Source organism: Sparus aurata, chromosome 18 (genome assembly GCF_900880675.1).
Source record: "Sparus aurata chromosome 18, fSpaAur1.1, whole genome shotgun sequence".
NCBI lineage: Eukaryota > Metazoa > Chordata > Actinopteri > Spariformes > Sparidae > Sparus > Sparus aurata.
The window spans coordinates 26,762,243-26,774,582 of NC_044204.1; the positions used below are offsets into that span (position 1 = coordinate 26,762,243).

The window sequence follows — 12,340 nt, forward strand, 5'->3', positions numbered from 1 at the left end:
TGTTCAGCCCTGAAGTGTTACATTTACCCCGGAGAAGATTTCTGGCTTTCTTAGCGTGTGCGTGTCATCACGTTAAGGAACCCAAAAAAACAAGCACTCATGGAGATATCACTCACGGGATGGCTTCTCACGGCTGGATGTGGTGTGTCCACTGCGCCGGAGCAGAGGGGGGTGTTTGAAATGCAGCGATTAGCGCAGTGTCCAGTTAATTTCAACAGGGTTTGCAATGGGACTAATCAGGAATTAAGAGTCGGCATCTACTTTAAACCCGCCTTCTTTACGCGTTCGTGGGGGGATACCGTCAGGATGGAAAAAAGGCAATTGTCTGCGGTTTCCCGATTATCCCCTGCAAAAGCCTATAATCTGTCTGAAAGTACTTAAAGAGTCAAGCAGCAAAATAAACAACATTGATTATCATCCCACTGTTCTTTTTTCTTTCTTTTTTTTTCCTTTTCTCAAAGTGGACCATGCAGAGAGGGAGGGTGGTGGTGGTGGTGGGGGGGGGGGGGTTGGAGGCTAAGGTTGCGCCTTCCCCCATCAGCGCCATCTGCTTGGGCAAATGTTAAGGCAGGCTAAATACCCCCTGAGTCCTCTGTTCAAACCAGATTATCAGCTATTCTAAGAAGGCGGACGAGCATCTTATCATCTCCCAATCTCTTTTACAAAAGCAAATCAAGAATTCTGAACGGAGGATTACCAGGATTAGGGAGGACACAGACATGGCCCTCCTTGGACAATGTCTTAAGTTGTTGCCTTTCAGTCTGGCTACCTTCAGCCTGCAAACGTGCGACGGCTGCATCCTGTTGTGACACCGTCCTTCACGCTGCTTAGTGCTCTCGAGCTCAAACATCACTCCGAGGAAGCGGGGCTCGCCTTCGTGACACACTGAATGCGGCCGACGCGTTTGCCACACGACCATCTAATGCAGCACCGCGCTGTTCCAATGCATTCATTCCTGACTGCTGAGAACTGAACTCGTTTGGTCACAGAGCTCGGTTACACTCAGACCCTTTGCCTTGCACAACATTGCCAGCATGACAGAGTGCTGAACAATGACCCACAGTGGGACATGGCTAGGTTCTGAAAACTGCATTTATTAGCCACAGCAGCATGATAGATTGCCGGACATGTTTCCCCACCGTACGCTTCAAAGAGGGTAAAATGAGGCACAAATTTCTATGCAAACAACCCCCTCCGTGGCTGTAGTTTCACTGCGAGTGTCCACGGAATGCAGATGCACCACCGGTGACCTGCCGGCCCGAATGATGAATAAATGTTGCCTCCTCTTTACTGTATTTGTTTTTGTGTTCAGGCAGGGATTAGTGTTAAATCTACATGGGCAGAACTGAGGTTGTAACCTTGTGATTACTTCAGAGAGGGGTGGGGGAACGGGGGGGGGGGGGAGTGGGTGTCTCTTAAAGAATTCATGTCACGCTCACTTATCCCCATGTTACAACTGGAGTAAAATACATACAGCAAAAAAACAATCCAGCGCTGACAAAGCCACGCCAAAAGCACCGGTAGCCACATCTCCGAAAAAAAACAAACACATTTGCGTGGGTATCAAGCATGAGGGCATTTTAATTTTTTTAATCCTACACGGGACAATCATGGCGGATTTCTCTACCTGTGTTATTCTAGGGCATGGCGGAGACGTGCTAACCGTCTCGCAGGCACGCCATCAACCCTTATGCTCCCCGCCACACTATCAGCGACTACTGTTTTAGATCACACTTTTAACAAGGAACAAACAATTGTACAAGCAATCGATGTTCCTCAGATCCCCGCTCCACAGTCACACCTCGTTTAATCAACAGAATTGTTTTCAATGAAAACAATCTCCGGGCTGTGGAGCTACTCAGTGTCTCAGAAAGAACCACTCGGCGGGCTTCCACACTGATTTGATTGTTGCACACACAAAGGTAGCTAGACCACCGCAGCTATGGGGGATGATTGAATTATTCAGTTTGGCAGAGATTTGGCAGCAATTGTGTGGAGTGTTGCCTTGAGTGGAGTGCAACAGAAAGACAGCATCTTCTTGTTTCCTGCACCGCTGCACAGCACATGCATAAATAGCCCCTGCTTAGACAGTCAGACGGCATCGCTTCAGGAGGACTTCACATCATACCCCTAACATGCTCGCTGCTCGGCTAATTGACCCACACCTCCCCACGGACGATAAAAGATAAATACAAGGCATTTAAAGCGCTTATATTTGAACATTTCAATGAGAGGCATGGTTTTTAGAGGTAGCGCAAAATCCCAAAATACAAGTGCCATCTCTGAGGCAGCTCAATATAACTGATGTCACCACTAGAATGATACATTTGTGTTAGAATTTCTCATTTGAATTGGCTGTGTTCACACGTGAACTACCATTTTAACATGTGAAGAGAAAATAACATTCACACAATAACACACGTGTGACCTGTCATATGTTCTATGGTATTAAGTTTTTTACACATAAGACTGAAAGTCTCCTCATTGAAATTGACAGTTTTCACACTGTCATGTCACATGTCATCAGCTGAAATGTGCTTTTTCACATGTGAATTTCCACATTGTCACACGGGATTTGCTTTTTTCACACGTGATCTCAAATTTCAATATGCGAAGATGAACTAACGCCACACGTGCGCTGGACATTTTCACAAGTGACAGGCTTTGTACAAATTATGACATTTCCTCAATTAAACACTCAGTATTCCCATTTGCATTTTCAAAAGTTCAGATGAGATCGGCTTTTTTGGGGGAAATGGGGATTAAAATTTCCAAACGTGGAAACAAAACATGGGTGAGTTCCATGTTTTCACACATTTTACATGCTGATTGGCCATTTGAACAAATGTTTTAACATGCAAAAACAGATGAACGTCACATGTGAACATTTACACAACAAATGGACATTTTTGACAAACAAACTCTACATTTCCAAATCTGAATTACATATGTTCATTGGTGATTAAGTGCATTTCTTCCGCATGTGACTGACATTTAAACATGTGAAAATGTAATGACATGTGAACTGAACACGTTTTTTGGTCTGTTTTTGCCTATGAATGACAATTTTCACACCAGAAAGTGCACATTTTCGGATATGAATAACATACATTCATATGTAATTGGCTTCTTTCACATGCGGAACAACTTCTGGTTGAGGTAATAACAAAGCCAGGCTTTCAATCACTGTACTCCTGTACTGTTCCATACAATTATAGAGAAATCTCACAAATTACCCCTGCAGCATTAAGTCATCTGAGTGATGACTCAGTGCAAATCTCTTTCTAAAAATCCAGCTGACGCAGCAACGACTGTGGCTTTTGTCTTAAGCAATCTGTAATCTTGAATTGTCATTCTATACTGCTGCAGCGGATGACTGTGATCTCAGCGGAAAAATGCGAGTGACTTGTAAAATCAATGCGATGTGAAGAGAATATGGGTTTTTTTTGCCATCTCGATAGCTCCGTCGCAATGTTATCTGCATGAATAGCGAACATGTTCTGGTTTTATGTTACATTTATCGAGGGGGGGGGGGGGAGAACTGATATTAGGGCACTGAGGTACTGATTGCGCTGATTGCATTGTCAAGGTTGCGGAAAGACACCGGGCGGGGCGTGTGCACTTTCTTCAGAACAACAAACTTTATACGCGTTTTTTCTGATTCGCCCGAGAGTTTCATTTCTCATAATTGGTAATAAACATGTGCTCGATTTGTGGAACATCTGAAAGGTTTTTTATTAAAAGAAACTGCTGCATAAATAGAAGTTTCACTGAATTCGCCTCATACTCATGCTGTGAATGGTAAAGAAAAAAGAGGATGGGATTAATGGAGTCCACATGGAGAGCCACACCACCACACAGCACCACGCACCCTCCCCGCGCGTGTGTTTGCGCGCGTGTGTTCGCCGCTCCATCCGCAGACATATCATTGCATTAAATGTAATCAAACGTACTACATTCGGCCGGCTTCCTGGCCTGTTAGATGTAATTGAATACCGCTTCTTCATAAATCATGAATCAATATGTCAGCAAAGAAACTCGGGAAACACTTCCCTCGGTGGCATACTGTAATACAACCGCTGGGACAACCTTTAAGAGACGTTTTATAGATGATAAAAATCACTGGGAATGCGCCTCAATGTGAGCCGACCGAGATCACAACGCTGAGTGGCCCCTGACAAACTGCGCCTCTCTGTGAGGAATAGAGAGAGTGACGACAGAGCGGTCCAAAGACTACACCGAAGACGAGTTCTGTTAGAAACCAGACCTGTAACTCCTGTTTCCATTAAGGCTTCTCCCCCCCCCCAACTTCTCCCCCCATCTCTTCTTCCTCACCTTTGACTTTGCACTCGGAAGCAGAGGAAAATCCGCTTACTCTGTCTCCATGCGCAAATGTTAAGACTCATTAATGCCGTGGCTTTGTTGGAGACTGTTTTCTTTTTTTATTTATATATTAGTGGCTCATTTGAAATCAGTCCATTACCTAATTATGCACAACAGGAAATATCAAATCATAATTTATCTAGCTCAAAGGGATACAACTACCTTATGATCTACCCTACCCTAGCTTTTCTTTCTCTTTTTTTTTGAAAGAACGAGACACTTAGCACGTTTACATTCATCTATTAATAGAAAGCTGACATTTTCTGCACTCTCTATATGCGGATGTTCTACTTGAGCGTGCACCATTTTTCTGAAATCACAGAGGACACTTCCCCCGAGGGAACTGATTAGCTCTTCCTTCAGTTTTTTAAAAATATGAAGCAACTTTGATAAGCAATTAAACATTTTCTGTTGTCTCGGCGCCGGCTTTGTTTTATGCCTTTCAAGTCTGTATTTTTGGATCAAATTCCGCATAAACACCGCCTAACACAATGTTAGAGCGGCGGTTATTGTACCCTCTAGCATCAATCTTCCTCTCAGATGTGTAAAAGGCCCGTGTTTGTGCACTACTGTACATCATAATAGCGGGGTTATCATTATCAAATCATCATTATCAGCTCTCATGGAAGGGAAACGAAAAAAAAAAAAAGAAAAAAAAGTTGTGTTGTTCCAAATAAAGCCTCTGCTCTGCTGTTCTCTGCCTGCGCACTTCAAAGGATGTGCTCCCGCCGAATTTCCATAACTTTTTTATCTGTAATCTGTTCCTAATGAGCGATGTATATCTACACCCATTTCTCCATTTCTTCCTCCCAGTAAAGTGCTATAGTGTTGCAGAAAAAAAAAAAAAAAAAAAAAACTAAGAAGAAAGGAGGTAAGGGGCAGTGTTTTCTATGGCTGGAGTGAGCCAATTAATGGTGTCCAAACCAACACAGCCACACATACTCGCACAGGGCGCAGCCTGCTTGACATGCACCGTATGCTGCCGGCTGTATATGAGAAAAACAAATGATTGCTCTACAACGTGTGCTTTTGCCTCATTTTTTTTTCTTTTTTCTTTTTTTTTTTTTTAGTCTTACTGTTCTCTCGAAGCAGATGCACGGTGGAGTGTGCGGGAAAACTGTGATGCAGAACTAATATTGAATGCTCGGAAAAACAAAAACCCCAAAAAACAATGAATAAGAAGAGTCGTCAAAATATGCAATACAATGCAAAAGACTTTAATAAAGTTCAGAAGCGCACACATACATAAACAAAACATTTACAGTTTTCTCCACACTGGCAAATCAAAGTCAATTACAAAGATCATGTAAGGTGCATATTGTACTTCACATTGAATAAAAGTGAGGTTGTCTGTCTGCCTTACAAGGACAAAAAGCCCTCCCCATGTATGAGTATTTTTTTTTTCTTCTTTTCCCCAAAGATCAGGCAAAATCTAATCATTACACAGTGCTAGGATGCTATGTATACTTCATACTGTGGCTCCTACGCAGTAGTGAATACATTTGATACCATAATTACATGAATATACCTCCTTCGATAATAACAACCTGCCTCACAGAGAGGCAACACACATAAAATTAAAAGCTTTAAAATAGACATAGTCGGTAGAACCATGACATATCGAGACTGGACCTAAATCATAAAAAAGGCTTCCGGTCCTTGCGATAATTTCATTAAAACTATATATAGTCTCTCACAAGAGGGGAGAACCGCCTCTGGTCCAGTCCATCTGCACATTTCCAAATGAATACACAAGGCTATGTCCATTTTAACGACTCTAATTCTATGGTTATATGTATGTACTGTAGGCCTTACCTATCAAAGCAGTCTTTAGCTTACCAATTAACAGGACTATTGAACAACAATGCTGCTAACCCATCAAGCCAGTTACAGGTGTATACTGTAGAAATTATTTCTAGTCAGGACAAACTGTACCATTATGATCCTAAACGTGTAGAAACAGTAGAAGCAAAATGATGCTCTGAACAAAATTGCCTAGGAAGAAGTAGTAAGTGCACCGTAGTGGGTTTCCGTCAAATGTTAACTTATTGCTGTTTTCAAACTGAAGCCTGGATTACCTTTTTCATTTTGGTGTTTCATGTTCTTCTTGTCAGAATATTTCTTTTGTCGGTGTGAATAAGTGCACAAAGTCAAGCCATTTTTTTTGCTTTAAGCCCACCGACTCATATTAAAGACTGCCTGAGGATTATACTTCTTTTTTTTTTTCTTTCTTTTTTATTCTTTATCATCTGGTCTCATTTTAACATGGATCTCACAGGTTAAATCACTTCCGGATTGGAAGCGACACACAAAAAGGTTAGGCTTAGTGCTCTTCAAATCTGCCCTACATAAACAGCTTTTGATTATAACCCCAGCAGTTAGTCCCCTGTGATTGTGGCTTAGCTTGACGTATTAAACTTGTCCTACCATTCCTCCCAGTGTAATAACAGCATGGCGATCAGTAGCACGCTTGTAAAGCTCTACGAAATGCGGGTCGTATTGTGGGGCCATGCACGCCACACATCTTCGCTAACAAAAATGCTATCAGTGGCATCAAGAGTGGGACGGAAAAGTTGACAGGAAAAAAAGATACACTGTGACGTGGGCTCAACACTAATGTAAGCCTACGGTGTGTAGACCTTGCAGCATAAATACATTATAAGTCATTAGTTCCATGAGCAAAGCCCAGAAAGAGCAAATGATACAAAAAAAAAAAAAAAAAATTCAGAAAGTAAGAAAATAAAATGGCCACCAGGCAGTTTTGAAAACAAGGCAAAGAAATTGAATCAATAAATATAAACACCATCAACTCTGTGATAGATATACATACATACATATAAACATACTTTACAGATCTACTGACTGTATTTGACACCTATTTTACAGAGTGGGTGCTGGAGTGGGACAATTTTCGAGGTGGGTTTCAGGGCATACAGTATCATCCTCACTGACACAGGTACAGTAAGTAATAGCATAGGACTCAATAAAGCATTTTTCAAACTTCCAACAGGTTCACAGGAGGAGCTTTGTCAAGATTCAGGCAGGCAACATGAAGCGTCTCTCTCTTTTTTTTTTTCTGAGATTTTTTTTTTTTCTCCCCCCCTTCCAAGTTCATCTTTTTCTCTCGATTGTATGAAGAGGTGGGGTTTGAGGCTGTAGAGACAATAAAGTACTTGTTTCACCTCTTCAGTTCTCACCTTCCTTCTTTCCTCCCTCTGCCCTCTCTCTCTCTCTTTTTCTCTCTTTTTCCCTCGCTTTAGGTAGTGGGAGCTAGAGATTGATTTTAATCCTGTGGGAGCGAGCTGTACCTGTGCCACAGAGTGTGCCATAGTGTGGTGGTTTCAGTGCCGTCTCCTGAAATATAGAGAGACAGACAGATATAGGGAGATTGTAGTTACAATATCATCGAGCTCTGAGCAGCCTAAGCTGTAAGCCTTATCAGTGCGAGGCTACACCCAACACTGAATAAAAAAATCTCTGAAGAGAGCGTGGAAGATAAAAAAAAAAAAAAAGGAAAAAAAAATGAAGCATTCTTCAAGGCACGGCTGGCAATCAAGTCATTATCTTGTCAGGTTTCCTTGAAGAATGCTACAAGTGTCACAAGCTTGTGCATTTTTCCTGTACTTATCAGAGCATGCAATCTTATCCAATTATCACTCCCAATTTGTCTTTTTTGTCTCCCACCACACTAGTGCAGCACTCTTCATTTCCCCCTCAAAAAGCCATTTGGATCAATTTAGGCCCACTCTTTCTTTCGGACCCTTGCCAGTGGGTCATCTGATATGTACAGAATATGACATTTTGCTGTCCCTAGAAAGGTTAGCGACACATCTGCCAATATCTGAATCAGGAGGAGTCTGGCCCTGGTAGTGCTTACATTAGCAAAGGCACAGTGATCACAGATGCGATGACTCAACAGAAATAATAAAAAAAATAATAATAATAAAAAAAAATAAAAAAAAAAACAGAAAAGAACAATGAGAATAAAATAGAATGAATTAAAGCCACAATCAGTCGCTCAGATTTAACACTGCCATCGGATTTGATTAATGAACCTACTTAGCCTCTTAAAATCATGGCTTCTACCCCTGGCTATGCACCCACTGTTAGTCAGCACAAGCGCTTTGTCATCAGACCATAGGTGGCTCGCGTAGACGGTCCGTATCGTTACCCACACAAACAAACGACGATATGCAAAATGCCTTTCCACCGCTGCCCTCGTTATCCAATGCATTTATAATATGATCTTTTCCCACAAAGATAATACCATAAATTGCATTATAAATAAGGCATAAGAAACAGCACTTATGGTCTACGGGGTATTTAATCAAACTGTAATGCATGCGTATGTGATACTACAGAAAACACTTAAAGCAGCGTCTCCTATATTGAGTCACAGGAGGTTATTTTTTCGTCGGGGAGTGACCCTACAAGCTCTACAGGCCCAGAATTATGTGCCAAACAAAAGAATGTATTAGCCTTTATTATTCCCTGCATATTCATGGTGATGTCTGAGATCACTCAAGCAGGGTGGTACTCATTTGATCTGCCTCCGTCAAAGCACATACTCTCACAAGAGTTCCTCATCACTGGAGGCAGATTGACCTCTAATATCACGGGGTAGGGGTTAAAACAAAATGATGAGATGCGTAAAAAAAAAAAACTGAGAAGAGAAGGGAGGGGAGGAAGCGCCTGCAAATATGGCTCTCGCTGTATAATGAAGCCATATGGTGGCACAAATCTGTAGTCTCTGAAGTATTTTTACAAGCTTCGCTCTTTATCAGCTACATCTGTAAAGTCCCTGAAAACATTTCAGTGACCTTAAACCGTAATCATCTCCTCCCGCATCCCCTCCCCATTGTTATTCCACGGGTGGGCATTTTGTCTTTGCTTTATTTTTCAGCCGCTTTAGGTGTGTGGGAGAGTGTGGGGGCAACGAGAGATCAGTGTAAAGCACCATCTGTCACTTTGATGAACAAAAAGGAAAATATACGACAACCTGCCTCTGATCTTTTGCCTTTGGACCTCCAGTCTTAGGCTCAAGAGAGGCTGGATAGCTAGTCCTGAAAGACCAAATATAGCTCCTGTTTTACAAGTCACACTCGAATTCATATCCTCCAATTCTGGAGAGCTCAAATATTCTCTTTTTACCTCATTGGATGAAAGCACTCACAACTCCTGTTTTAAAGAGTGCTGTTTTTAAGTGTTCTTCTTCTGACTTTGAAAATAGATTCTGCACAAAGACGGCATCAAGCAGAGACGAAAATATTATCTGACAAACAGGACAGCTGCTCATCTACTGTCCCATCGCTTGGAATCCTGACGACGTGACTCACCCAGGGATAGTACGTGGCATCGCTGATAATCTTAAAGGATGGCTGCCTTTTTTCATCTTTCTTATCAGCCTCATTCGAAACCTAATTACAGTGATTTTAATCATACTGTATTACGAGTGATTAACCCTTTAGTGCATTTAATTAACCTTTGCAGCCACCGATTCTCATCAGGCAAACCTTCATGCCATTTTTTTCAATGACACAGGCTTTAAATAAGCACACTTAAAGCTGGTGGGAAATCTAATGTCTAAAGTGGGAGGCATCACTTGTCAATTGCTCGAGGGGACAGGAGAAGTTTGATCTATTATCATCTTAACATCTCTGAAGATATGGTTGGTGAGTGGAACCAATGAGGGCAGATTTCTCTTGATTATATTCAAATGCTGGGAGTACGTGACGCCAAATACAAGGATGTCACACAGATTCACTTGAACCTGACCTCTCTCAGATGAATGAACAAATAAACCGCAGAAATAATCTAAAACAAAAAAGAGCCGCGAAGATTTGGAGGGACGTTTCTCTAATCATATATTCATCGATTTTAAATTATTCTGACAAAAATACTCCACTCTGATCAGCAACATAAGTGAAAATCAATTTGAATCCTTGATGCATAAAATTCATGACGGATAATAATTCGGAATTGTGGAACACAGTCTGAATATTTCTGCATATTTCAGGGCAGTCACTATCAGTAACACGGGGAAATCATCCTGACAACTCGTCAGTGTGTCGTATAAACACATTATGAATTAAATCTTTGGTACCAAGGGCATGTAGTAGGCTTATGTATAATGTACCACGGCAGAGCATAGCTTTTGACTAGGGCTTTAAATAAAAGGTGGTTGAAGGCAGTGACTATCAAATCTGTGTGGGTGTCTTCATAAATTATCCGAAGCACAATACTTTGCGGGATCAACAGTCATTTACCAAAACTATGCCATAAGGAATTTTGATGCTTGCTAGATGTCACACAGAGGCGCACTGGGAGCGAAAAATAAAGGAAGAATGAACCAAAGCAACATGAGGCTAGACACAAACAAAAGCAAGCACCTCATCAAACAAAATCAATTATTGATGCAATATCATGAAATTGACCCAGAATTGGATGAATGGCAGATGTGATAATTATGATCAAAACAGTGACACAAATGAAAGCCAACGCAACCAAGCAACAACCAAATCCGCAAGAAATCTTTAACAAGTAAAAAAAATAAATACAAAAAAATGAAAATATAAAGCAACAAAAATGATTGACAAAGCCAGCAAATTCAGCTGAATGTATGACACTAGGTGAAACTATGAGTACACACATCATCGTGAGTAAATTGGTACCCCGCGCGCGGCCTAGTCAGCCGTGATTAGTTCCATTGTGCTTGTGATAGCAGGTCAAATGTGAACATGTACATACTCTGTCATGTGTTAGGGATACAAAGATCGCAGCCTCTAACACGAGCTGCAACACATCACAGTGGCGAACCATTGTTGTGATGCCATTAGATCCTCTCCTATGTGAGCTAATTTAAAGACTGTAAAGAATGTGTATCTACATGTGCCATTTATAACAATAATTGGGGTCATTAAAGCAGAGCATTTATGGGCTAAATGCAACGTCGACCAGGCAGGCTTTTTTTATGGACTACTGCTCCCTTGGTGTTTAAGTATATTGGTCTAAAGGCTCTGCGTCACCTTGATCCCTGTGACCCCCTCCCCCGCCCCGGAGCAGTACTCAGTCTTCCCCACAGCGCTCGGCTCCGGCTGTCAACATAGAGCAAGGCCACCTCTCCTTACCTCTGATTTACATTTATTTCCCTCGCCAGCTTTTATTTATTGGGGCACTTCGCATTTGGCACATATCTCTTAGGGAATCATAAGCCCTTTGCTGTACCTTGGCATTCAAATGAGCTTCTCTCCCACAAAGCCTCACTGGCATAGTTAAGGCAGCACTTAATATTTTGAGGACAGAAGCAACAAAAAGTGGGATTATTTGTCAAGTTGTTTTAGCACGTCAGAGGATTTTTTATTATTATTTTTTTTCTGTTTTGTGCCATTACCTTCACACTTTTTTGCTTAAATAAATACCTGATGAATTGCCACTCTGGCTGTCATATTTGTTTTGTGCTCGCCTTGTTATAACATGTCAGTCAAATAGATTAGCACACAGCATCATTCGCCCTTGACCTTAAATACATCAGGAGAGAGTTCAATCATTGCCGCCTATCCCAGGCTCTTCTAAATCAGGCTACATTGCCACCAACCACTCACACTGAAGTTTTAAATAGCTAGCCATCCTAATTGCACTGCTGCCATTACTCACACTTTTGAATATGAAATGAACCTGCGCATGTATTTTTGTAAATGATTATGCAATTATGGATGCTTATGAGGGCGGGTGAATACATGAATTGATAACAATCCGTACAGTGAAAGGTTTGCTGTATTAATGGCAACAATTAATGTTTTATTCTTTCGTTTCACGGCAAGTCTCGAGCCCGGTCGTTTTTTTTTAAGTGCAAATGACATTCATGTAGACATGGTCATGGTCTGTGTGGGAAAATCCCCTGCCTCCATGCTGCCACCCTCCCCCTTTCACATCACCTACCATGGGACAGCAAGGGGAG

At 41.6% G+C, this 12,340-nt stretch overlaps 1 protein-coding gene across 3 annotated transcripts in view; it reads right to left on the bottom strand.

The window, feature by feature from the left end:
• pcdh11 (protocadherin 11) overlaps positions 1-12,340 on the bottom strand; it is a 143,315-nt gene that overhangs the window by 113,950 nt on the left and 17,025 nt on the right. The window contains exon 4 of one of the 3 annotated variants that reach the window (XM_030396511.1): positions 5,580-7,737. The exons of the other annotated variants lie outside the window; for them this stretch is intronic. Within the exon in view, the coding sequence (XP_030252371.1) occupies positions 7,654-7,737 (84 nt within the window). The 3' untranslated portion in view covers positions 5,580-7,653. Of the gene's footprint in view, positions 1-5,579; positions 7,738-12,340 lie in introns of those variants that run through there. 3 annotated transcript variants of the gene reach the window in all.